This window comes from Sycon ciliatum, chromosome 1 (genome assembly GCF_964019385.1).
Source record: "Sycon ciliatum chromosome 1, ocSycCili1.1, whole genome shotgun sequence".
Lineage (NCBI taxonomy): Eukaryota > Metazoa > Porifera > Calcarea > Leucosolenida > Sycettidae > Sycon > Sycon ciliatum.
In genome coordinates, this window is record NC_088643.1 from 85,509,321 (window position 1) to 85,537,271 (window position 27,951).

The following is a 27,951-nucleotide window of genomic DNA, read 5'->3' on the forward strand; positions in this document are numbered from 1 at the left end:
GCATCACACGTTTTTCTTTGCATTAATTTGTACAGGATCGATCGGCTTCGGTCAACCACAGGTTCCGGATTCGTCTGATAATCCGTGTACAGTGCGCATTGCATCATCAAAATGACGTCAACTTGAAATTCTGTCGGGACAGCACCCATAGTGGAGTTGCACACTCTGGGAGGTTATGTACTCTTGGTAGGGAGTTCAGTTCCGGTCGCTGAAAAGCGAAAAATGCAGTCACAGCTCGCCTGTACAAAGTGAATGGGCGCCTCGTGGCTGCAGTTCGAGGCCCAAGTATCTTCTCCCGCGGCCTTTTCGGCCTTGTCGATGCTATTTTTAGGTAGCTGAGGTCATTACCTTTCCAATGGTGCCACACATGCCATGCTTCAAAAAGTAATGCCTCCGCGCTTGGCACGGATGCACTTCGAAGTACTAATTTCGACCAGATCCGTACTCGGCCCCGCGAGGAACACCCGATTTTTGTGTTCAGCGGCCTCAAATTAGCCTAAACCAAAAGGATTCTAGAACATTTAGGCTCGCGCTTTATCGCGGTAGAAGGAGAATGATCACAGAAGCCAGCCCACGGCAATTTCCTGGTGGTAGACGAAAAAAATCGAGTGAACTGCGCGCACACTGCAGAAGCAGTGATGGTGAAAACGTGCGACTTGTGCAAGTAGTCGCACACTGCATGCATGGACACCTCCTGCATCGCCATGTACGCACCAGATAGTGCAGTGCTGGACGGAAACCACACGGCTCACATACATACTTGCATTTACTTCTGTGACTATTTTCTCCCCCGTTTTCTGATCTTCAATCGACTATAACTCTAGATTGCCTTGGAATTTTGGGTTCAAATTTTCACAGGTTGTTTCTCACATCTTCCTGGTATAGAAAAACTAGCGTTTTATGCGAAACTCACGAATTTGGTTTTTCGATTGTCCCTACTCTTGGTTTTACTCATGCCAGTCCACGAGTTCCCAATTTAATCCTCTTCCAAGCAGGACTTGAACCTGGTACCTCTCGTTTCTCAATCATGGTCTTAGACCAACCCACTGTGCCTGCCTGCGGATAATGAGCCAGTATGAAATGTGAAATAGAAGAAGAAAACACATGGAAACTGAATGTCTCAGTAGCCTGTCACTTTTGTGCCCTGTTATCGCACGTACTGACCGCTTATGATCTTGTTACATTCGTTGATAGTTGCTTCATAACTCGTTTCCATGTGTTTTCTTCTTCTATAATATATTTTCCGCATGTACCAGTGCTTCAGATCATGATGACCTGTTTTTCCTTACTTTGACAATGGCGCAGCTACTTCAAGTAGTAATTTAGAATAGCTCCTTGGACAATTGTGTTGAACAATGGTGAGATCCTGCTGCACGGATACTTTCCATGAGATCATTGCTTGAAGCCGGTGTTTTATTTCTTTGGCGGCTACACAGGCAAACTGGAACAAAACATCTATCACTATTGCAGCCGAATGAAGAACAACGGTCGCCCAGGAAGTAAAATGGTTGGTTAAGTAACTTGAGTTCACATTTTCCTTTCTAGACATTGAATTCTAACTAAAAAAGCCTTTTTGAACTTTCAGCCCGCCGAACCTAATTTACAGATATAGCCTGGGCAAACGTGTCATTGAAAGACTAGCAAGTAAAATTAATTTGTGGGCAATGTAGGATGAAAAAATGTGGGCATGTTTCCTGTTGGGACAACTCCTTTGCCTCTATTCCTGCTAGTGTAGTTTGGTGTGAAGATGAACTGAATGTAGCGTGTGTGTGTTTTGCTATTCATATAATTCAAGAAGGTGGCTACTCCCTATTCGGGAGCTTGCGCTTCCTGCCGACTGACTGTCACTGTCGCCTAGAGCTATAGAGGACACGAGAGCAGCATGTTGAACCTTTCACACGGCAAGCCTGCAAGAAAGCACCACTCTCCCTGCACAATGCACAGCGTTTCAGGGAATTCGCCCCTCATCAGTTGACCTTGAGTAGGCTAATGAACTTGGTGCTCCGAGAGCACTGCATGCATTATAGAATGTCTCCCTACCAGGGGCGGATCCAGAGGTCTCTACAGGAGGTTCTAGTTTAGCCAAAACTGAATAACTGATACATGTACATGGATATGCATATGGTTTCCAGTACAGTCAGACCTCGCTTATCCGGTCCTCGTTTATCCGGATCCCTCGCCATCCGGAAGAAAATCGCTGGTTACCGATGTGCAGCGTTATGTTATGCATACAACATATCCGGACCTCCCGATCTGCATACCGGTGCATGATTTTGTGTACAAACTGGTTAAAATGTGTACAAAAAGCTTCGTCGTATCCGGTTGCACGTGGCTTGCAGAAGCAAGAATCAGGGTGTTGTACAAGCAAATGAGGTCCTTGACCTGCTGGATGCATGCGGATAGCACTCAGTTGCATGCACTTGTCATTGTTCTCGCTTGTTTTACATACTGTGCACGCTAGTTGTACTGCATAGGACCCGTCTACATGTATGTATGGTGCCACTGCTTTTGACATGCCACATGCATATCCAGTATGTGTGTTCAGTTATCCGGTTCCCTCGCCTATCCGGATATTTGTATGGAAAACAGATGTGTGCGGTTAAGCGAGGTCTGACTGTAGTACATTTGCGAAATTTAGGGGGTTCCACGGAATTTCACTGCATGTTGCAAACTTTTTGTCTCTAGTAACTACTATAAATGTCTCTTTCGTGTGGCAGATTAATCGAGTAGCCACTGAGCTGGTGAGTTTGAAGGATGGTGATCTGCCTCTCAGTTATTCCTCATCTGTCTTCATACGCACTGTAAGTACTCATGAAATAAAGTATGCCTAAATAGGCTAAAATAAAGTGGTCTTGTGTGTGTGTGTGTGTGTGCGTGCGTGCGTGCGTGTGTGTGGCATTGTATATGTGTGCATGTGTGTGTGTGTGTGTGTGTGTGTGCGTGTGTGTGCGTGTGTGTGTGTGTGTGTGTGTGTGTGTGTGTGTGTGTGTGTGTGTGTGTGTCTGCTGGGCGCGGCCTTCAACCAGTACGGACAGCAGCGATCGTTGACGAGAACGGAAATATATGCACGTCACCGCGTGAGCAGGGACAGCGCTGGGGAAGGCACTTCTGGAGTGCTCAACGTCATGAGCACTTGGACACCGAATGCGCTGAATGGTATCCCTCAACTACCGCTTGCCGAGGACCTTGCTGAACCTCCCAAGCTGCGCGAAGTGTGCCGCGCCGTTGCTCGCTTGAAGAATGGCAAGGCTGCTGGAGCCTCGGGCGTCTTGCCGAAGATGGTGAAGGCAGGGGGTGAGTCGCTGAAGAACAAGCTTGTGGAGCTATTCGGATATGTGTGGTGTACCGGCCAAGTGCCGCAGGAGTGGGTAGACGCTACCCTTGTGCCAATCCCGAAGAAAGGGGACCTGACCCGATGCGACAACTGGCGTGGCATCGCGCTGCTCGATGTTGTCGGCAAGGTCCTGGCGAGTCTCATTCAGACGAGACTCCAGGGCCTGGCCAGCAGCTTCCTCCCGGAATCACAATGCGGCTTTCGGCGAGGCAGATCCTGCACGGACATGGTGTTCAGCGTACGTCAGCTGCTCGAGAAGACCATCGAGCATACAGCCAAGGGTTTCTTCGTCTTCATTGACCTGAAGAAGGCCTACGACTCCGTGCCCCGTGAGTGCTTCTGGAAGGTGCTCTCCCGTGCTGGTGTCCCTCCTCCCATGCTTGCAGTCATCCGATCTTTCCACCATGAGATGTCTGCAGTATTGCGCGTGAGTGGCACAGACGTAGATCCGTTTAGCGTCACCAACGGCTTGCGGCAAGGCTGCACTATGGCTCCTGTCCCCTTCAACATCTTCATGTGGGCAGTAGTCACCAAGTGGCAACAGAGGGTCAGAGGTATTCCTGGCGTTGGTTTCGAGTTCAGCTACCACTATGGTGAGGGTCAACTATATCGCAAGGCACGCCGGGCTGACACCGCTGCCACTGCCCTAGAGGCACAGTTCGCGGACGATTCCTCCCTGTTTGCAACATCGCGTGCTGGTGCTGAGATTGCCTTGGACCTGTTCAACTCGACCGCTTCGGAGTTCAGCCTCACCGTGAGCGCGACCAAAACCAAGTTCTTGATTGTGGGAGCTGGCATCACGGCTGCGGACCAGGCGCCCATACAGCTTGCCGGTGTGGACATTGAGTGTGTGCCGGAGTTCAAGTACCTGGGGTGTATCATCCACTGTGGCGGCCGATCTTCGCAGGATATCAGCGCTCGGGTGGCAAGTGCGTCCCGGGCTTGTGGTGCTCTGCAGCAATCTGTTTTCAGGAACAAGAACTTAGATACGAAATAGAGGTTGCGACTTCGGCGATGATTTTGTTTAGGAATGGGTTTGCTCCCACACTGGAGCTCGTGAGTCAGTCAAGTGTCAAGTCGTCGGCGGAATAGCGCGAGCTCCAGGGTGGGAGCAAACCCATTCCTAAAGAACTTAGATCTTCATATTAAACGCTGTGTGTTTAATGCTTGTGTCCTGTCTCTGCTCCTGTATGGGTCTGAGTGCTGGACGCCGCTGAAGCAGGACCTTCGTCGCATGTCTGTTTTCCACATGCGATGCGTGCGGTCGATATTGGGTATCACACGCCATCGTTGCTGGGATGACCACATATCAAACTGTAATGGGTAGCCGAGTGGTAGGCGCGGTGAAATCAACAAGAATTACTTTTATTCTACTTTCAGGTACACACCTGAGATATACTTATTAGTGAAAGAAGAAGCGGCGAAATAAATAACTTTCTCTCCGGTGCTCACCTAGAGGTTGACTCCTTCTTCTTCGAGTTAGCTTTCATTGCTATCTAATCTAATCTAATCTAATTAAAACAGAAAAACCGCAGCTGCTTTTATGCAGCAGACGCCGTACGCTTATATGCGGAGATACACTAAAATTAATATACATAAGGTCGTTCCGTATTGCTTCCGTATTACTTCCGTATCAGCCAGGCAGGGATACTACACCCTCCCTTCCTACAGATAATCACGCCCTCGTGATTTTCAAAAGTAGGCAGGTGGGTGAATGTTCTGTCTGGGCCGGAGATTGTACGGAAGTGCAGGAGGAGGCGGAGCGTGGGGTTGGAGTTGAGGAGGAGGCGGAGCGGGGGTGGGGTGGGAGTTGCGGTAGTGGTGTATGTGCAGGGGTGGTGTGTATCTCGGGATCGTATGTCGGTGGTGTTGCAGGACGTAGATCTACGTCGGTTACTTGATGATATGGCTTCAGGCGATTTACGTGAACAATTGAAAGCCTCTGGCGATCCGACAATGAACGAATGCGGACTGTGACATCATCGATCACCTTCTGGATGACATATGGTCCTGTCCAGAATCGGTGAAACTTGGGGGACTCATTCTGAGGGACCACTGGTGAATGTAGGAGAACAAGCTGATCCTTCGTGAACTTCGGTGGCGGGCGAGATGTACCATCGTAACCCTTCTTCTGGTGCTGGTGTGATTTTAAGGCCGTGCTGGCGGGCACGCTCAAAGGCAGTCTCAGTTGAAGTACGAATAGAAGAGACGAATTCAGGGTAAGATGGTGGTGGTGAGTTACGGGGTAAACCATACATCACATCGAGAGGCAGAACCGGATCATAACCAAACTGGAGGCGGAATGGAGAATAGCCAGTCGATGCATGTACACTAGTGCGGTATGCTAGCGCCGTGGGTTGGAGATGCAAGTCCCAGTCTTGGTGATCAGAGATGGATGTTGCAATCATAGCTTCTAGTGTCCGGTTGAATCTTTCAACCATGCCATCACTTTGTGGGTGGTAGGGTGTGGTTCTGGTCTTGGTGATATCAAGCATAGTGCATAGGCTTTGAAACAAGCGACTCTCAAACTGGGAACCTTGATCAGTGTGCAAGGCAGCGGTTGCACCATAGCGACAGATCCAACCATTGAAGAACAAACCGGCGACAGTAGAGGCGAGCATGTTGGGCATGGGGAAAATCTCGACCCACTTGGAGAAGTAATCCATTATGACTAATACGTACCGATTTCCTCGATCAGTGATAGGAAGGGGGCCCATGATGTCCATGGCGACACGCTGGCTTGGATAGGATGATGTTTGCGATTGCAGAGGTGCTTTCGGTTTGGGCTGAGGTGCTTTCCGTTTTTGGCACTCCGGGCAGGTTCTAACACACTGTTCGATGTCATCAGCCATGTGGGGCCAGTAGAACCGTGTACGAGCCTTGTCGATGGTGCGGTTGACGCCAAGATGACCCGATCCAATACCGGCATGCAGCGATCTGACAACAGTAGGACGTTGTGACGCAGGCAGGACCAATTGAAGATACGAGGACAGATCATCAGTCGACTCATACCTTCGGTAGAGAACACCATCTTGGACAATGAGACGATTGAACTGCGTCCAGAGTCGGTGCACATCAGGATGAACAGCAGCTAACTCATCTGATCCCTTAGGTGGTCGTTGCTGTGACGTCACCCACTTCATCACTAGAGAAATCGAGGGATCCACAGCTTGGCTAGTGCGGAGGGAGGTAGACGGCAGCCAGGACGCTGACGGAGCAGGCTCACGAGTGCATTGGTCGAGCTCGCCTGTGGACAGAGAGACACCGCATGAACTCACAGCAGCAGATGCAGCAGGCGGCAGACACATACTCTTGGCAGCAGGGGAAGAACACACATGTCCACACAATCTTGACAAACTATCGGCGTTGACATGCTGAGAGCCAGGGCGATGCCGAGTTTCATAGTCAAACGCTGATAACCGTTCTATCCAGCGTGCAACAATGCCATCCGGATTCTTGAATGAAGATAGCCAAAGGAGGGCTTTGTGATCAGTGCGGAGTAGGAATGTGGCGCCGAGCAAGTAGTGACGGAAATAGTGAGTGAATTCAATAACAGCCAGTAACTCACGCTTTGTCGTTGTGTAATTACGTTGACCAGAGGACAGTGTCTTACTTGCATAGGCGATGGGATGTTCTGCACCATCGGAGCCGATTTGTGAAAGGACCGCACCAATGGCATGATCACTAGCATCTGTATCCAGAATGAAGGACTTATTGGCATCAGGATAGGCAAGGACGGGTGCTGAGCTGAGGTGTTGGCGGAGCTGATCGAAGGCATTCTGTGCCTCGGGTGGCCAGGCGAATGTTGAGTGCTTCCTTGTTAGCGCATGCAGAGGTGTCGCAATCTTAGCAAAGTCATGGATGAATCTCCTGTAGTATGATGCAAAGCCGAGGAACTGGCGCACACCCGTGATGGACGTAGGTTGCTTCCAGGTGGAAACAGCCTTAATTTTGGCGAGATCAGGGCAAACACCATCAGCAGAGAACACATGACCAAGATATCCAACAGATGAGTTGACTAGAGAGCATTTAGACGGCTTCACTTTGAGGCGGGCCTCACGGAGACGGTCGAGGACAGAACGTAACCGTTGGAGGTGTTCCTTGAACGTCCTTGAGAAGACAATGATATCATCCAGATATACAAGACACGTGGATGGAATAAGATCTCCCAGAACAGCATTCATCGGCGCTGAAACGTAGCAGGTGCATTGCATAAGCCGAAAGGCATGCAGGTCCACTCATAGAAGCCAAATGGAGTGACGAAGGCAGACTTACGCCGGGCATCTTTATCCATGCCGACTTGCCAGTAGCCAGAAGCGAGGTCAATAGTTGTGAAGTAGCGGGCACCACTCATGGCATCAATGGCATCATCAATACGCGGCATTGGAAAGGCGTCTTTTACCGTGATGTTGTTAAGCTGACGGTAGTCCACACAAAGGCGAATGGAGTTGTCAGGCTTCCGGACAACGACAATAGGTGCAGACCAGGGACTGTTCGACGGACGGATAATGTGATGATCACGCAGCTTATCAATGTGCTCCCTGACCTCTTGTTGCTGGTGGATTGGTAGACGACGCGGTGCTATGCGTACAGGAGGTGCGCCAGAGGTGTCGATGGTGTGCGTGACGAACTCCGTGTGGCCAGTGTCAAACGGGCCGGTGGAAACACAGTCAGCATACTCACTCATCAGGTCTTGAACGGAACGGCGATCGGCACTATCCAGGTGACTGAGATCGAACTGCAGTTCTCGAGAGCCATCGTCTGCAAGTGTAGTAGCAGCACATATCGCAGAGGTATCATCGTCGTCGACCGGAACACATGGCATGATGGAGCCAATCCGCACACCCTGTGGTAGTGTGATCGGCTGGTCGGAGAAATTGAAAACTGGATAGCCAACCGTAGCAGAAGGGGCATCATCATTATCCGCTTGCACGTGAATGGCAGCATCTTGACAGAGGAGGTCATAACGCTCGGGCAGCTTACCAGATGCTTCCAGAAGATAATCACCCGGAGCTGGAGAGAATTGGAGCTTGCCAGGCAGAAGTACTTGGCTGAACGGCGGTATTGCGACAGGTGTTGTCAATTGGACATGACAAACTTGGTGGTGAACACTCTTGGTATCATTATTACAGGCATCAGCACGAGGTGGAGAGTTGGTAGGGAACTTGAGTGAATTGTCCGCAGGGTTGAGAACGCAACCATGGGTTCTGAAAAAATCAACTCCCAACAAAACATCAGGCTGAACATCACCAACCAGAACATTGTGAGAAACTTGCCGATCATCAATGGAAAAAGTTAAACATGCAGATCCATGCAAAGGAATAGATGACCCATCAATTGTAGCCAAATCCGTTAGTGACTGTTTAACTAGAGGTGTACGCCCAGGCAAGCATGACCAAACTTTGTTGCTAACTAATGTCACTGCCGAGCCCGTGTCAAGCAAAGCGTTGAACTGCATGGATTGAATAGTAACTGGTACTGTGAATGGACGGTGTACGGAGGAGCGGTGAAAGAATGTAGCAATGTGGGATTTCAGACCATCAAACGATGGTGTTAAGAAGAGTAGGTAAGCAACTGCTAGGACTGGCACCCCAATACAAGCGAACATAGCAATACGTCTAACAGCATGAATGACAGGGGGTAAACCCACTATGGCGAGAATACAAATGAGCAAATAGGCTCCTATTGGTAAACTAACCGGCTGGTGAGTCCGAAGCGCATCACGCACAGCAGTTGGACTCAGGACTGCTGTGGACGGCTGTTTCCCGATGGCTGACGGGGCTGGCGGCACTCAGAGGCATAGTGGCCAGAGCGACCGCAATTGAAGCATGTAATGGGTCTCCTCGGCTGGCTGCGTTGCAGCTGGCTGCGTTGTGGCTGGTGGAGAGGTTGTGCGGTTGGACCGTTGTCACGTTGTTCGAGGCGAGCCAGTCGAACGCTGATGGCTTCCAGCGATTTAGCGACTGCCTCTAGCTGCGTTTCCTGTGCGACTCCGCACACGGGAAGAGGTGGTGTTTCCTGCTCTTCAGCCTGCAGGATGGAATGTTGGTGAAGGGCGGCGAGTAGGGCAGCATCCAGGGTATTCGGAGCTAGTTCCCGGACCCTGACACGAATCGACCTGGAGTCGAGACCAGCAAGAAACTGGTCCTTTGCAAGGACATCCCTGTCCGCAGCGGCCATGTTGGGATAGGATTGGGCGACAGCCGCCCTTACTTTCTCACAGTAAGCGCTGGCCGACTGTCCCTTCTCCTGTCGCAACGCTTTGAAGGCGGCCCGGTGTAGTTCCGCACGCTGAGCGGGAGCGAAACGGTCTTCTAGGGCCTGAGCGAGGTTAGCGATAGCGCCTTGACGGGTCGCCTGTGGGAGACTCGGGTAGAATAGCTGGGCGTCCCCGGTGAGGGACAACCCCAGGAATTGAGTTTGCTCGGCCGGCGTCCACTGGTTCACCGCAGCAACCTGTTCAAACTGGGCATACCATGCCGACCAGTTGTCATCTAGCCGACCTGCGTATTTGGCCGGGGTGGCCCAGTTGTGCACGTGGCGGGCGGGCGCCGGAGCAGCGGCGGCTGGTACAGCAGCTGGTTGAGCCATCACGTCAACGATTGACTAAGGGCCAGGCGGGTTACAAGATGAGTTCCGTAAACAGGTGAGTTCGAATCTGACAAATTTGATTGAACCACCGCTGCCACCAATGTAATGGGTAGCCGAGTGGTAGGCGCGGTGAAATCAACAAGAATTACTTTTATTCTACTTTCAGGTACACACCTGAGATATACTTATTAGTGAAAGAAGAAGCGGCAAAATAAATAACTTTCTCTCCGGTGCTCACCTAGAGGTTGACTCCTTCTTCTTCGAGTTAGCTTTCATTGCTATCTAATCTAATCTAATCTAATTAAAACAGAAAAACCGCAGCTGCTTTTATGCAGCAGACGCCGTACGCTTATATGCGGAGATACACTAAAATTAATATACATAAGGTCGTTCCGTATTGCTTCCGTATTACTTCCGTATCAGCCAGGCAGGGATACTACAAAACAACCAGCTGCTTGAGTGGTGGGGTGACTCTGAAACCATCGTCACCAAGGTTCAGCATCGGCGCCTCGAGTGGCTAGGCCATGTCGCCCGCATGGACGACGTGCGATTGCCCAAACAGTTGCTGTTTGGCACCCTGCCATCTCGTCGCCCGACACATGGCCCACGTCAGCGGTGGAAAGACTGCGCTGTAAAGGACCTCCGCTCACGAGACCTTGAAGCGGTCTGGTACAGAGTGGCCTGTGACTCTCGCCCAGACTGGAGGTGTGCTTACACCTTGGACGCCCCGGATCCCCCCGTACCGGCACCGGTGACTTGTTTCACATGCGCCCGGCACTTCGCACGTCAGGGCGACCTCGCTAGGCACAAGTGCACGGCTGAACGGCAGAAGCCGGTTTCGGAGAAGAGAGGTGCATGTCAGTGCCCTCGGTGTCATCGTTGGTTCAGGAGCCGCGGAGGCTTGGTTGTGCATCGTTTAGTGTTGAAACGATCTCACCTGGTACTCGTTAGCTCGCTCGCCAGAAACTCGGCTCATTTGTGCGGCCAGCTCGTTTGCACTAACGAACACCGTACACCGTACTCCGTACACATTTCAGTACATGTCGATCGAGGAGTCGTAAAATATTTTTTGCAACTCCCTGGTCGATCGAGAGTCCAGTCCCGGGCAAAGTGAAAATCACTCGCAGTTACACAGACTGTATGCTGGCACGACACTGAGTTGTTTCAGTTGTCGTTGCAGCTTTGGTGGACTCTACTGATGTCTTGTTCCGCATCTGCTAACCTGTCGCAGGACATGCTTCGGTCAACTCTGCATTCGAGTGAAAGTTACGCTCAGTCGTTTGGAAGTTTTCTCCCGCGATGCAGCGAAGAACAGGGCTACTTGCAATCTTTGCAAAACAGTCTATTCTTACAAAGGCTGCTCAACGATGGCGCTGAAAAATATCTCGACACCAAACAGTAGTCCGAAGTGAAGCAACAGGAACCCCAAAAGTCGGCGGTGATAATTTGAACCACATGAAAAAAAATCGAACTGTAATAGAAAAAATATTCAAAAAATCATAACCGTATTTTACCGGTTGTAAGTCGACCCCGGTTATAAGTCGACCCCCGTATCCGGAGGTCTCAGTTCTGCGTTTTAAAGTTATCACGCAACGACGCACTACAAACTACTCCCTGCTACTAACACACCAACAAATCATGTAAACATTCCTTATTGGAGGGTATAACGTCCCAATCCTTGAAAAAGGCCAATAAACTGGCACAAATGTGTACACACAGTGCACTCTTGCATGCAGTGCAGGTCATTTTTTTAAAGATACTGATAGTTCCCGGTTATAAGTCGAATCCCGGTTGTAAGTCGACCCCCACCCTTTTTCCTTCTATTTTTAGTCGTGAAAGGTCGACTTACAACCGGAAAAATACGGTACTAATTTTGTCACATCAATGAAACTCGTTAGCTCGCTCGATAGCTTGCTCGTTAGTGGAACTGATCGCTCGTTTGTTATAGATACGCTCATTTCAACACTAGCATCGTTGCTCCGCTTCTACCTCGTGCCCAGTACCGACCGAACCAGCTGCTGCTGTCACCGGTGACACTACCGCTCGGAGTTGCTGCAATGCTCACTGTGACACCTGCAATCGTTGTTTCCGCTCAACCCAGAGACGCAACCGCCATCGCTGTTCAACGCACTGCCACCGTCCAACGGCCAGAGAACGGGACTAGTTCCCGCATACAGTCAACTTCGCTAATAACGACTGCGGATATAACGACAATTCGCGAATAACGACAGAATTTCTATGCCCAGAGCAAAGTCACATCCAACTGTAATACATACAATTTTTACATACAATGGGACTTCGGGTATAACGACACTTCGCGAATAAGGACACTTTTCTGATGCCCCGCCGAGTGTCGTCAGGGGCGTAGGAGGGGATTTGGAAGTGGTCCGACCGAAGTTCGGTGCGGCCGAAGGCCGTGTTGGAGGGGGGTCCGGGGAACCTCCCCCGGGAAAATTTTGTAAAAAAGACACAAAATCCTGCGTTCTGGGAACTTCTGGCGCAGTGTGCAGTCGAGTCGAGTACAGTAGTGACTACATTTTTGTAGTGTCAGTACTCAGTACGACTGCAGATGCATAACAGATCTACGAGTAAGAGTCTAGAAAAAAGGTCAAAGTCTGATGCGCATATGTATCGATGGATCCTGATTTTTTTATTACGGTTTTGCACGTTCCGGACGGACCACACTTTTCGAAAAGTGGTACGGCCATGGTCGTACCAGTCGTAGCGGGTGCTACGCCCCTGGTCGTTATACGCGAAGTTGACTGTATGTGTATCTGCTCTCGCCGGTTCCGACTAGTCTCGCATCTGGAGCGCCATCGGGTGGCGCGCTCTTTCTCTCTCTCTCTCTGCTGCCCCTCCGGGGCCCACGTGACCCTAGTGGTAGTGGCTCTACAGGACAGGACAGGTGTGTGTGTGTGTGTGTGTGTGTGTGTGTGTGTGTGTGTGTGTGTGTGTGTGTGTGTGTCCCATATGGTGCAGTGGTATGTGCAGCGATTTCCAATCGATAGGTTGCGGGTTCGATTCCCGACGATTATGGTCGCACACGTCTTTCTTCTCTTTCTCAGACTCTTCCTGACTTTTCTTTCATTCTCCTGGGTGGTTACCAACAGCCAGTGTATGACGGAGTATGTGGTGTGGTGTGTGTGTAGAAAAAGAAAAAAAGAAAAAAATGGAAAAATGAAAAATAGGGATTCACTGGCCAGAAAAGTCACTTCAAACAGCTGTGTGGTGGATACCAGGCTAAAAATAGTGGCAGTCAATTCATCAATCATCAGCCTTGCAAGCTGTTGGATGGTGTAATCCCAGCACAAGTTGCTATGTCTAAAACATAGCTGTTCGCTATCATCGCTCCCGCGATGGGCATGTCTGAGGTCTGAGGTGTGTGTGTGTGTGTGCGTGTGCGTGTGCGTGTGCGTGCGCGTGCGCGTGCGCGTGCGCGTGCGCGCGTGTGCGTGTGCCTAAAATTTCAATACACCGAACAAGCACTAACACACATAATCCAATAGGGAACTGCTTCTCTGTACCGAAAATTTCTGTTCACCTAACCTAGCCTGTTGCCCTCGTACCGAAAATATTGAGCACCGAACATTTCTGAAATTAAAGTACTTCAAAGTATACGGTACATGTTTTCTCCAATTGACCTTTGAGCATTTGCAGCACTTCAAATGATGCTGAAGAAAGTGTCTGCTCCGAACGTCGGAGCTCGCGCTTCCTGCCGACTGACTTGACACTTGACTGACTCACGACTGCGTCTGGAGCACACGAGAAGCCCGTCGAACCTTCCACGCGGCAAACCTGCAAGAAAGCACCGCTCCCTGCTCAATACACAGTCGGCAGCAGGAAGCGCGAGCTCCGACGTTCGGAGCAGACACTTTCTTTGCCAATCACTGCCGATGTCGCAACATCTTTCGTACTGTTGCCCCTCGCGCGGGAATGCGACTAGATGCGGGTTGGAGGTGACAGCGTTGCGAATGGCAAATGGCCAATGGCCCTCAACGTCTGTTCTCACAATTCCATTTGCGACGCTGACTCATGCTGCTGCTGCCTGGCGCTCACGAGGCAATTGTTGCGCTGGAAAGCGGAGCGTCACTGTAGGTTGGTATCCCTAGTGAAGTTTTGGCTGCGAGAGCACTGCATAATCATGCAGTGCTCTCGCAGCAGAAATTTCATTAGCCTACTGAAGCTCAGCTGATGCGGGTTGAATTCCCCGAAACACTATGTATTGATCAGGGAGTGGTGCTTTTGCAGGTTTGCCGAGTGGAAGGTTCAACGGGCTTCTCGTGTGCTCCAGACGCAGTCATGAGTCAGTCAAGTGTCAAGTCAGTCGGCAGGAAGCACGAGCTCCGACGTTCAGAGCAGACACTTTCTTCGCTAATCACCGCCTGTGTCGCAACATCTTTCGTTCAAATGATGCTGATGCTGATACGGATCCAGCTAACATTACTTTACTGAGCCGATGGTCTAACCAATGCTACTAACCATGGCATGACACGTACTTCCCTGAAGCTCTTGCTCTGCACAACATTTTATCTGTGTGAGGAATTCAAGGGAAAAGCCTTTATTCTTTGTCCTTGTGTGATTTACTGTAGTTTGAAGACAACATCACGGCACTGAAAGCGTTAATCATTGGGTAGGTGCAGGTTCCTTCATCTCGTCTTGTGTTGTGTGCTTCCTACTTCGAAGTAGTATATAAACATCTGTATCGTACCCTGTAGTAGTATTTAATAAAGTTAAAATCTGCAGTCCTTCTTACTACCAGCGCACTTCAAACACGACTTTTCACGCACGCCAGTTACAGCAAACATTTTCAGAACGGCTTTCCGATGCTGACAAAGGTATTAGAGAACACGCCAGACAGTTGTTCCACCCTATCTTAGTGCTTACTACATGTACCAGTGCTGGTGTATATCATAGTACTTACTACCAGTGCTGGTATGGCACTAAGAGAGATCATGAATCTGGCCAGCACGTTTATACACTTGTGAATGGGATGCTGGGATAGTTCTATAGACTGGAAGTGCCGTTCAACATAGATTTCACTATAGTGTTGGTGCAATGCTGTACTGCATGTTCGGTAGTTGATGATCATCGGCTTGCCGTGGGCAGTTAGAACCCTCCGTACTGAAGCTGTAATGAGTTTTATAATGATCTGCAAATCAAAATTTGCACTTTTTTCAAAAATGCTAGTGATGTTTTTTTAGACAACCGTCAGTTTACAGACACATCCGGACATGATATGGACCACCTGCTACATGATATGGACCACCTGCTACAGTTCTATCTACTGTTGCGGACATTGAAATGCATTGAGAAGTCAAGTGGCCACGGGGCACTGGCCGTGCAGCCGCGAGCACTGCTGCTCCATTTTACAGTGATACAGTGTGTGTACTCGCTAAGCAAGTAAGGGTGCCGGCCCCGTCATTCCAACTCATTTCGATGTCCTCAACAGCCGTTAAAAAAAAACTTAAATTGTGATTCTCCCCTGAAGTCCTGCAGTACATGTACATGTATTCGTATCTTCTAACACTTTTTAAAGCCATTCATTACCAAATTCATTGTGAAAGTTGAAATGGTGACAGTCTCGCTCTTTATGTTCTTGTTCTACGCTCTTTAGACCGGCTGATACTCCATATGCGGACGGCTGCTTTGTATTTGACATATATTTTCCATCCAATTATCCGCTCAAACCACCACTGGTCAATCTTATGGTAAGCTTTCTCTTGCTGCCTCTTGAAAATATTCCACCAGTGTCTCCACTCTCCAGGCTATGGTGCCCTGTGGGATACGGTGAAACTCGGATAAGACGATGACTACAGTGAAGATCAGACTACAGTATGTATGTAGTTGCTGGAGGCTTGTATCATTGCCCGCATCCATGGAGATCGTGTACTCCAAGAGTGAATCTGCGCAAAATTGCTATCATCCATGCATACAGTGTACGCTCATATCTCTCTTATCCGGGCAGTCCGCGACCGGGCACTACCCATAGCTTAGAAATGTCCGTAAATATGAATCACATACGTTTTGGTGGGGAAGTGCCGGAGATGCTGGCAGTGTTGCCAACCACCCGTATTTGTCTGTATTTTTAGTAATTTTTTACGGAAAAACGAAGTTTTGTCCGCAGTACGGATTTCAATCGAATCATCCCGCAAACGATGATCATGTGTGATCAACTACTAAAAACTCCGTAACTCCATCGTTTCTTGTGCAAATTCAACAATCGAAGGATCTACGTGGTGGCGAAAACTCCAAGCTGTCCAATGCAACAATCGCCGAAGAGTTACGATGTTGCACTCCAGAGATATCGCGCGCCGTATTCAGGTGTTCTTACCTCGGCAAATTCAAATTTTTGATCGATCTCTTCGCCATTTTGGGGGGAAATCCCGTTTCACGTGCTCTTTGAGCGACTGAGCATATCATAATGATGTAGCCGGCTGAAGTTTGAATCACCTCAAAACAATTTGAGCGTTCTGCGATGAAGGAGGGTGGAGTGGTGTTGATGGGAGGAATTTGCTTGCATATTAGGCTTGGAGACGACTTTGCTGTGTTACTGCGCCTGATTTGTGGCGGCTTCATTATGGAGCTTGGTATCCTGGCGTTGCTCCTGCCAAGAGCTTTCCAACGAGCCCTAGACTTGTAAAAATCAAGCAAAGTAGACCAAAGTCATGACCTGGTGAAGTTGAAAATTGTACTGAATTCGTAGGCTTCACAAGTGAACTCTGTGGCTGGCAAAGTTGTACAGTATCGGGGTTTTTTTCCAAATTACACTAAATCAGTCAAAATGTTGACCTGAAAAACGAGTACGCAAAACTCTGAAAAATTCTTCAAAATGAGCACTGGGCAGTACGCATGGGGGAAGAGGTCACTTGGTGACACTGTGCTGGTCACTTTGAAGCAGCTTCCGACAGGCCTGCTTCTCCTTTCTTTCTAATTTTTGTGTGACCCTTCCTGAGGGCCGGGTTCCACTGCGGCTCTACGGCTCCGCTGCACTTGGCTGCATGCAGCGGAGCAGCGCAGTTCCACTGACACTTGCCATTCGCGGTACCACGGGCGTGCTCCACGTTTTTTTGATGACATGTTACCTGCATGCGCGCGCGGTCGCGCGAAATTAAAAAAAATCTCGTGTTCCGGCCCACACAACGAATTAAAATTTGAATTTTAAAATTCTCGTGTACAAAACAATGCAAAGTACGGGAGCACAGGTCGAGCCGCGACCACGGCTCGCAGTTTTTGATCAAGAATCGTAGCCAAAGCTCGTGGCGAGCCACGGCCTCGCTGCTCCGTCTCGAGCCGCGGTCACTATGGTAATGATGACGTTTCAAGCCGGAGCAGCGGCGCCGCGGTGGAACCCGGCCCTTAGACACCCTTAACCAATGCAATTCCTCTCAATCCTAATAATTAGTTTGTGGCAAAGGCAACGAATTGCAACCTTATGCCCAAAGATACCCCCAACTCGTTACCTTTGCCATCTTTCGTATTCCCGTACATATACTGTGGGCATTTTGCTGTGTTCCTGATTTTAGACAACTGGAAAGGGCCAAGTTCGATTCAACCCAAACTTGTATAAGTAAGCTTATTTTGACATTGTTGTAATCTTCATAATTCATGATATTGAATCTATGTATAGTCAGTCTCCTTTGGTGTATGTCTGGATTGGATCTGGTAGAGAGTTAGCCTAAAGCATAACGAAGATTGCAACGGCCATCTAGCTTGAAATGAAGTGGCTGACGTCGTTTGAGCATGCTTGGGGTGTGAATGGTACCTTTACTGTATCTTTCAGAAGGGTCTGGGGCTATGGAGTGAGCTTTTGATCTGGAGTATGTAGAGACAGGCAGGCATAGCAGGATGGTCTAAGACCATGATTAAGAAACAGAAGACACCAGGTTCAAGTCCTGCTTGGAAGCGGAAGGATTTTCCAGCCGTGCTGCGACCCACAGTTAATTGGGAACTTGTGGGCTGGCACGAGGGAAGCATGGATGCAGTGAATGGGATTTTTGGTCTTTGACCACTTTGGTGGGTCTGATCTCCTCACCTCCCACCGCTTTAGGAGCTGCATCTGCACCTTGATCCTTGAAGGGTGATGGCATTCCTGCGGATGCGGAAACCTCGGCCTCTAGCCAAGTCTGACGCGAACCGTGAAATATATAATAATACCGTAAAGTACCACCAGAGCACCCCACCATCTCGTCCTTTCGTGGTCGTATTGTGGAGGTGATCTCCTGCCTGCAGGTCATACGACACGAACCTTGTACACATATTACACATTCTGCAGTCAATCCGTACTCAGTTTACCTTCAAGCAGACACGAGCTCCACACAAAAACCGGCCAAGGGTGACCTTAGCATACTAAGGTTCTCATGCCGTAAAAACTTCGTTGCACTCTGCCATACGATTTTCTTTCCTTGGCTGTAAAATCAAGGTGGGGCGCTCTGGCGGTACTTTACGGTAATATTATAACTACAATCAATAAGACAAGCTGAATCAACATGTGTGTATACTTTATTCATGCAATGTAAAACGGTGGAGACAATGTACAATAAAATAATGAAAATAGGAAGAAATAGTGTAGAGAAAAATAAGGATTCAAAAAAGGTTTCGTACAACACTCATCAGGAATCGTCATTATACTCATTTTAATATTATAATTATTCTATATATGATACCGAACCATGATGACTGATGTACACGCAGAAAAGTTACTCCGATCAATAATTTCATCCGTGATTGATGAAACCGAAAGGCTGGACAAAATCATCATTAGCCTGGAATTAAGTTTAGTGACTCTGGAAGTGAAAAAAAGGAGGACAAGATGTTACGAGTTATGACGAACTGTCCACCAAGGTAACCAGATCTTATACAGTCAGCGAGTGTGACAAAATGGCACAAAACTGGCAAGGAGTACTGAGACATTTGGCGACCTGACACCTAGCTCCAACACTTCTCCAAGGCGCAAACCAACAACCTTCCAACTTGGAGGGCTCAAGTTCGGAAAGGTCCAAGAGGGGAAGGAAAGTGCAACGAAGAAGAGCACGAGCTACGCATCACGGCAACAAAGAATGCCGAAAGTTACTGGATGATGACGAAACTAGTACTTGAGTAAGACTATTGGACAGACTGGCCTTACTACAACTCGACGACGCAAAGCAACAGACCACCCAACTTGGGAGTGATGAGTAGCTCGTGCTCTTCTTCGTTGCGCTTTCCTTCCCCTCTTGGACCTTTCCAAACTTGAGCCTTCCAAGTTGGAAGGTTGATGGTTTGCACCTTGGAGAAGTGTCGGAGCTAGGTGTCAGGTCGCCGAATGTCTCAGTACTCCTTGTCATATTGTGCCATTTTGTCGCACTCGCTGACTGTATAAGATCTGGTTACGTTGGTGGACAGTTAGTCATAACTCGTAACATTTTGTCCTCCTTTTTCACCATAATTTAATTGGCTCACCATCCGACTCTGGAAGTCTTTAGACTAAATTCCTGACATTTTTCTGCTTTTCAGATAAATTATTTAAAATTGACTAATTTGTGTAGTGGTGTGCCAGAAGAGTGCTCAGGTTGTTTATACGGCTCTAACCGGCGCAATCTCTTTTTGACATTATCTGTTTTTGTGCATTACCAGCTGCGGGAAGGTCTGCTTGTCCTTGCTCAACACCTGGAATGGCGCAGCTGGTGAGTGCTCTGTCAGTCTAGTAATCACACTACAGGTAGACTGCCTTTATTTCGAGCCTCAAATATCCAGGCCCCAACTTTGAATTATCTGGAACTTCCTAAATTTTATCCAATTGCAGCCCATGTACATGTGTATCAAAATTCAAAAGGCTCGAAATTGCACGGTGAATATTTTTGCACATTTTATTCGCATCTGCACAACGTAGGTGGTCATGTACAATGGACCAGGCTGCACCAGGCATGTTCATTTCATCAAAACACTGGAAACAGAGTTATTTGACATTATCATTGTGTTCTAGTACCGGTATAGAAGTTGGCAGTTACTGCTGCTGTCCTGGAGAGATTTCAACAGGAAAGAAAGGCGCAGCCTAAACCCTGATATGAAAGCCCATCGGAGAGCGGCACCTCGTTCTGAAGAACGAAAGTAGAGCCTGAACATAAACCATTTTTAGGACTTCCAGTCGACAGTGATGTTGTTTGCAACATCTCCGCCCATGAGCAGGAACGAAATTTCATTGAGATCTGGGAAGACATCCAGCCACCTGGAAGAAGCCGTCCTCAATCAAATGTTTGCAATTGGTTTCGAATGCGCTGGACTGAGAATTTGAGACAAGGCAGGTTTCTTGAATGTTGTTGTTGTAGATTTGGGAGCAGACTTGCAGATATCGATTTTTGAGTAACTCTTGTCTGGAGAAGGCGAAATAATGAACTGTTCTTCTGTGCGTGCGTGCGTGCGTACGTGGGTATGGGTGGGTGGACTGGAATAGCCAAAACTCACCAACTACATGTGTACTGCCGATATGCACCCCCCCCCCCCCCCACACCTTGACCTTGACCTTTGACGCCCATCGCCGGAGGCGATGATAGCAATGCTACGGCAGAAGCCATAGCAACTTGTGCTGGGATTACACCATTCAACAGCTTGCAAGGCTGAAGAATTGACCGTCACTATTCAGCCTGGTCTACACCATACAGCTATTTGGAGTGACATTTTCTGGCCAGTGAATCCCTATTTTTGGTCTTTTCATTTTTTTTTTTTTTTTTTTTCCCGCACACACATCACACCACATACTCCGGCATGCACTGGCTGTTGGTAACCACCCAGGAGAATGAAAGAAAAGTCAGGAAGAGTCTGAGAAAGAGAAGAAAGACGTGTGTGACCATAATCGTCGGGAATCGAACCCGCAATCTATCGATTGGAAATCGCTGCACATACCACCCCCCCCCCCCCCCCCCCCCACACACACACACACACACATACATAGGCATGCATGCACCCATGCCCACATCCACGCACAGCCCCACGCACACGGATATACCTACGCACATGGCCTTTGTGTTTAATGCAAATACTTCAGTCTGTACCAGAATTCAGTCTGTAGCAGAAGTCAGGGTACAGAAGTCAGGGTACTGTCAACATGTTGATGCTCTACTTCAGAGTCAATCTCTGTAAGGTGTGTTTGTACTTCGAAGTACGCGAGCTTGCTTTTTCGTTTGTGAAGGACTGGTGTGTTTGTATGTGAGCTTGCTTGTTCATTGGTAACGGACTGAAATTGAAATCTGCTCTACCCTTGCAGGTGAAATGTGGTCTTCATGTACATCGACACTCCACCAGGTTAGGTTTCTATGCACATGATTGATGATGCACTCTCCCGACAATGCTGCTACTGCTGCTGCTGCTGCTGCTGCTGCCACTCTCCTGCTGCCGCTGTAGCTCAACGGTGGCCACGTGTAGGAGTAATGATATCATGCTTGTTAGGTAGTTGCTCGCACATGAATTACGTATGTTACGTGAGGGTGTGGATGTTGGTGTGGGTGGGTGTGTACGCGTGTGTGTGTGTGGGGGGGGGGGGGGGGGCTGTCACTCATCTACATGCTGGCATATCGATAAGCACAACGGAGTATAGTTGCTCACATGCTGTCATTTCATCATGATATGAATGTATTCATGTTGACGAGCCGAGTACAGAAGCAGAACAGGTAAGCAGGGCCGAAAGTGGGATCAGGAGCAGAAATGATGCACGATCATGTCCACGTACGATATCATTAAAGGGGAAGTACTGTGTACCCTTAAATGAAATTTTCACCAGTTGTAGTCTTCAGGGTGCTGAGTCGAATGGTCTTGGTCCGAGGAAGCTGAGACGCTCCCTTCCTCCTTTATTCGCAATGGAACTGGCCACTTCCACCGAAACTGGGTGACTGCGCCCTACTAGATGGGGATTTGTATGCAAAATGTCACTAAAAGCGCCATTTCGTTCTTATAAAAGCACGGATGACCGCGATTGGCCCATATATTGTAGTCTTTTGGACACTGAGTCGACTGGTTTTGGTCCGAAAAGGCTGCGGTGCAGCGTTCGGCCCTTATTCCCAATCGAACACGGTTGAGTAAGTGGTCACGTGCACATGCGTACGCCAGTCGCCTGGTCATCGTGCCTGCAGACTACAATTTTAACACCAAGGTTCAACTCAAAGGTTCAAAGCAGGGAGTCATAAGAGGCGTTTACGACTCCCTGGTTCAAAGGGTCAACTCGAGTGACAGGAACAGGCCCAAACAGACTGTAAATTGTAGCCTGAGGGTACGATGACCAGGTGACTGGTGTGCGCATGAGCACGTGACCGCTTACTCAACCGTGTTCGATTGGGAATAAGGGCCAAACGCTGCAGCACAGCCTTTTCGAACCAAAACCAGTCGACTCAGCGTCCAAAAGACTACAACATATGTGCAAATCGCGGTCATCCGTGCTTTTATAAGAATGAAATGGCGCTTTTAGTGACATTTTACATACAAATCTCCATCTAGTAGGGCGCAGTCACCCAGTTTCGGTGGAAGAGGCGAGTTCGATTGGGAATTAAGGCGGAAGGGAGCGTCTCAGCTTCCTCGGACCAAGACCATTCGACTCGGCACCCCGAAGACAACTGGTAAAAAAAATTATTTTAGCGTATACTTCCCCTTTAATTTTGCCAGTCAATTATTAGGGAGGTTTCGCTCTACGTAATTACGTATGAAAATCCGTGTGTCGTACACGCCTGGGAGCGAGGGCAACTTTCATACGTAAATCTCTCTACGGATTTCAGTAGGAAAGCTCTTTCTTACTTTGGGTCCTCCGTGGGACTTTTTGAAATATTTTTCACATTTTCCAGATGTATCCATGGCAACATTCAAGCCGCGCGAAACACAAGGTACACACACCGTATACCACGTGCACAATAAAATGGAAAACCCGGTTTCGGTTCGTGGTGCATGCGGTGGACGCATGCAGCCAACGCGTCTCCAAAGCAACAAGGCATGTTTAGCAGTCGTGGAGAAATCACGTAGAGCGAAACCCAACAGCTCTGATTTTTACGTATGAAAATTACGTGCAGTTCCTACGTTATTTCCATACGTAATTCCGTAGAGCGAAACCTCCCTATTAGGTGTAGGAAGAGCATTTATTTGAGATTAGCGTTATTTCACTTGCGACTATCAATGTCCTCCTGTTTAACTTTTTTTGGCTTTTTTTATATGTTCGCCCTCTTAGGTTCTCGTATCTATCCAGTCATTGATCCTGGTTGCTGAGCCGTACTTCAACGAGCCTGGCTATGAGATGACATACGGTACACCACATGGTAACCGTGCGAGTGAACAGTACAGTCTAGGTGAGTACTGCACTGGTGTTTGTGTCAGGGGAGGGGGGGGGGGGGGGAGGGGGATCCATGCCTTACACCCTGCTCCGTGAGCATATTGCATGCACTTTTCACTCGCCCTACGTTCCCCCAACACAACCGTTTAGAATGTACCCGTGGTGACTTGACTACAGCAAAGAGACCATGGCAGGGTTGAGGTGAGTTACGGAATGTGCAAAGGTTGAGTTGTTGACTGACTGGGAAAGAATAGCAACTCTTGAAAATAGGATAGCATGCTGACGAGTGGTCGGCTACAGTGCGCAGCGTTGGTGGTGTAGTCAATATATGCAGATCATCAATAAGAACAGAATAATGCTACTTCAAGTACCAGTATGCCAGGATGGGCTATAGTGGTGTTCGTAAATAGGGACATATTTTGCTTGCCTCTTGGAGTGTTGTTATATCCACGCTTCACTGTAACAGTGCAGTGCTGATAAACTCTGAAATACAATGTAGCTGAAGCAATTCCACCTCCACCACATGCACTCTCTGTCTCTCTCTCTGTCTCTGTGTGTCTCTCTCTCTCTCTCTCTCTCTCTCTCTCTCTCTCTCTCTCTCTCTCTCTCTCTCTCTCTCTCTCTCTCTCTCTCTCTCTCTCTCTCTCTCTCTCTCTCTCTCTCTCTCTCTCTCTCTCTCTCTCTCTCTCTCTCTCTCTCTCTCCCTCTCTCCCTCTCTCTCTCTGACCTCACGAACCAGCGACACGACTCCAAGTTGTAGATATTGACAAAATAATTTTTCCCTCCATACAGCACTGTTTCAACCACTAACTAAGGTCTCATCAGCAAAGGTTGAGAATAATGAATGGCTAGGATTAATTTGAAAGCACAGTTTTATACATGAGGAAGCGCGATCCCGCGCTTAGAGGTAACAGACGTGGTACGTGCTAACACATGGAGAAAAGGTGCAAAATGACACTGCTACGTACCATTAGTGTACTGCGGACGTCATTGATACTTGCACAACCCGAAGACTGAGAGGCGCACCTTCGCATCGTACTTTGTAACATCCTTGGCAGGAGACCGAAAAGGCGAGAACTATTGAACACAGCATCGAAATAATATTCCGGAGACGCACCACCAATACGGCGCTCAGTGAAGCAGGATGAGTCCACAAACTGGAGGAACTTTTCTTTCACATCAGTCCTTGCCCGATTTGACTTCTTTCCACTCAGCCCATGTTCGTGGGAATTTTCCTTGCATCTCAATGTAACACTCACTTTAGCCCTCACTGCTAGACCATGCATGATGCAGGCCTGAACTGCAGAAAGTTTCCTCTTGTATCCAATACATTGGACAACGGCTAGCTGTTCTGGGCTATCAAGTCCCTGTATGCGGTGGCAACGTTCCCCTATGGTGCAGGGCACTATTGTTTCTCCAGCTCCTGTCCTCTGTGCTTCATAGCTCAGAAGTCAGTTCGGCTTGTACATTTAGTACAGCCCGGCATCCATAGTAAGAGCGGTTTCGTTCCCCTTCATGACATTGGTGTTATCATCATGACTGATGTCATCACTGCTGCCACCATGTTCATCTGCACACGAAAGATCCATCTCCTTTGTTCCCTAATGTTATGTTTTTCTTTGTACGGTGCTCGGGCTTCATCAGCAGCAAACGAAGAAACCGATCCAAGTCGGGGTGTTGCGTCGTGGAAGATGCTCTTGACAACTACCTGACTCTGAAACGCTCTCAGAATTAGAACAGCTCTCAGCACCTGACAGCGGACTATCACCTGATCACCGTCACCCCCAAATTCACCTGTCTACGTCTACATGCCACCCGTCTGCACAAAGCACAAACGCTTGATGCCAATAGTGTCCTTTGACCCAGGCAAAAACCACATCAAAGTTTGGCACATCAAAGTTTGCCAAACTTTGATCACGTATGTCTCAAAATGTCATGCAGCTAACACCATGCAGCTAACATTCCATTTCTTCCATGTCCGCTGACTGTAGAGATGTCGATATTAAACCGCTGTGCCAAATCTGCATATGGGGGGCGGGGTCCTGCCTCTGCTTCATCAGTGTCATAAGAAGCTCATCCTTGGCCGATAGTGTACGGCGATGCCTGCGTGTACTGCCACGTCGTGTCTTTGCCCCATGCCAGTAAACAGGGGTATCAACACAATCCTAAACGAAAGAGTACTGCTCACAAATTGACAACGCAGTTAGCCGTCATGCTCGATGGGATGGTGTGTTAAAGCATTTCTCTTGCGCAGCTGCACATTCTGCGACTCCACTTCTCCGAGTCTCGATACGAACTGGTCTGCACACGCCTCTATTTCTGAGAGTTTCTTGCAGAGGTTCTCGATGGTTTCTCCAGCATCCTCCTATCCAGCATCCTCTGTAGCTGGAGATAGTGGGTCTGCCTCGGCAGAAACATCCACAGGCACAGGTGTAGGTTCCTGGCGCTTTTTCGGCGACTGGACAGGACGCACAATAGGTGGCTTGCACTTGGATTCTGCCTTCCGAAAGGAGAACACAAAAGGAATAGCAGTCCTTCCCTTGCCCTTGCTTCCCTCGAAGTGATCACTGCACGCATGGGTGTGCACATTGATGCGAAGAGAATCTGTTTTCATGGCAGCAAGCCATTTCTTGAGCAAGGGCTTATTTTGGAGAGGCAAGCGATAAAACGAGATGCATTCGCTGCCTTTCTTTCCGGCTTTGTGATGGCAACCAAACACAGCACAGGTTTTCATGGCGGAACACAGACAGAGACACTGGAACTCGGAAACTGCACTGGATGGGAAAGGAAACAACTACCAAGAACAAAAACTTCAAACTTCAAAGCAAACAAAGCCCAAAAAACAGGTGGGTGGCCAGCGCGAGCAGCTAGGCCACCCAAAATAGCCACTTCAGCAATGTCATTGTTGCAAACGTCCTATTTTATTTTTGTTTAAACATGGCACCCCTCCTTTAGATAAGAAACTTTGTGAGGAGAACGGTACTAGAAGCGAAACCTACTACTGTGTTGCAACATAGAACACGGTAACAGTTACTTGCAAGTACTTCAAAATTAATGTAAAGCTGATAGAAAAACAAAACAACAAAATGGAATGAGCAGTACATTAAATAGGAAATACAAGACAGAGAAAAACACAGAATTATGACAGGGCTGTTATCGGCATTGCAGTTCTTCGATTAGACGTCGATGGGGACAGTGCTGTCTGGAAGATCGTCTCGGTGACTGTGCTGGCTTAATCTCAGACGAAGTAGACTGGGTCTGCGCGACTTACATGTCTGCATCCGGTTCATGTGCTGGCTCTCAACAGCTGGTACGTGTATAGCCGGAGCAGGTTCAGCTGGTGCAGGTGCTGGAGCATGCTCGCAGAGTTCAACTGCCAGCTGTGGATGATGTTCAATCTGTTCCATCTCCTCTCGGGAAACAACCGAGATCAGAGTGGTCCTCGATCGGCCCAATCGACCGCACGGGCTCGCCGTGGCTGAAAAACTCCAAAACACGTGTTGTATAATGATACATGTATGTTGTTTTCCTGTGTGATGACATTCCCCAAACTGTCTTCGTCTAGTCGTTGTGCATGTGTGATATGAGCATGTGCGATATTTTAGCCAAGAGTCCTTTTGTCAGTCTTCTTGTTTGTCTCTTTGAGAGTAGTTTGCTTTTCTGTCATGTCAATATTAATGTAAACAAACTAGTCTTGTCCTTTGTGTCCTGCGTCCCGGGGAACTGAATGGCTGTGATTCCGTTACACACGCTGCGGGGGAAAGTTCTGTTGCATTCGTAGGACATGACCAAGGAACTCCCAACGTCCTTGGTCGATCTCACGCGAGTTGCAGGTGCCGTACCCATTGCTGATCTAATTCGCCAACCATCCTAACCTAAAATATAGTTCTCAGAAGACATAACTGCAACGACGCTCCTGAGAATACTGATTTTCCGTATTTTTAAAACAAGCCGAAAACCTTCTCCACCATTAAATAGCCTGTACGAAGCAATTTAAATTGGATTGATTTGGGCCACTGACAACTTGACATTGCCTTTTGACCTCTGCAGCTGTTCGGAAGAACTGTGTGCAATTTGCCATGCTGGAACACTTGAAGAATCCACCAGCTGTGTTTGCTGAGGTCATCCAGCAGCATTTCTATCTGAAGAGAGATGCCATTCTTCAGGTGAGTTGCATGTATATCAACATTGACCAAACAGCTTTGTTCTTGCACACTATCAAAAAAGTATCACTTGTAAAACACTTGACTGCATTTATAAATTCATAATTATTCCTGTTTGTACAGTTGGATGACGTCTTCACCATAGCTCAGTGGTTAGAGCATCGCCGGCCTTTAGTGAAAGTCCCTGGTTTGTTGATCTGATCTGGATGATGATCCAATCTGGTGCGGAATCCTCCATACGATCTTGCATTGGTGACTGATGTTAGTCCACCAGTCTTCACTGCGATGAAATCAATCATATTCCGCACCGCACGGCCGTCGGAGTATTTCAATCCATCTACAAACCATGTGGAGCGATGCTGTAATTTGTGCTTGAACAGAGTCGGTTGCAAAGCACCAGCCCATGTTCACCACACAGGTCTAAGAGTCTATCAGCATTGGCATTGTTAGATGTACTCTGAAGTATGTTTGGAATAAGAATCTACTGGGCCACTTGTCCCTCCGACCGAGCTTCCTACTTTGGCGTTAAAATCTCCAACTATCCACAGTTCATCTCTTCGTTTCACTGAGCCTGCAATGGA

The 27,951-nt window shown here is 48.4% G+C and overlaps 1 protein-coding gene across 1 annotated transcript in view; it reads left to right on the forward strand.

Moving 5' to 3' along the window:
- LOC135806034 (uncharacterized) overlaps nt 1–27,951 on the forward strand; it is a 145,147-nt gene that overhangs the window by 113,602 nt on the left and 3,594 nt on the right. Inside the window, exons 27-35 of the mRNA XM_065320169.1 lie at nt 1,437–1,507; nt 2,718–2,801; nt 14,515–14,555; nt 15,540–15,633; nt 17,449–17,492; nt 19,538–19,587; nt 21,165–21,202; nt 23,106–23,223; nt 27,258–27,373. Of these exons, the coding sequence (XP_065176241.1) occupies nt 1,437–1,507; nt 2,718–2,801; nt 14,515–14,555; nt 15,540–15,633; nt 17,449–17,492; nt 19,538–19,587; nt 21,165–21,202; nt 23,106–23,223; nt 27,258–27,373 (656 nt within the window). The remainder of the gene's footprint in view (nt 1–1,436; nt 1,508–2,717; nt 2,802–14,514; nt 14,556–15,539; nt 15,634–17,448; nt 17,493–19,537; nt 19,588–21,164; nt 21,203–23,105; nt 23,224–27,257; nt 27,374–27,951) is intronic.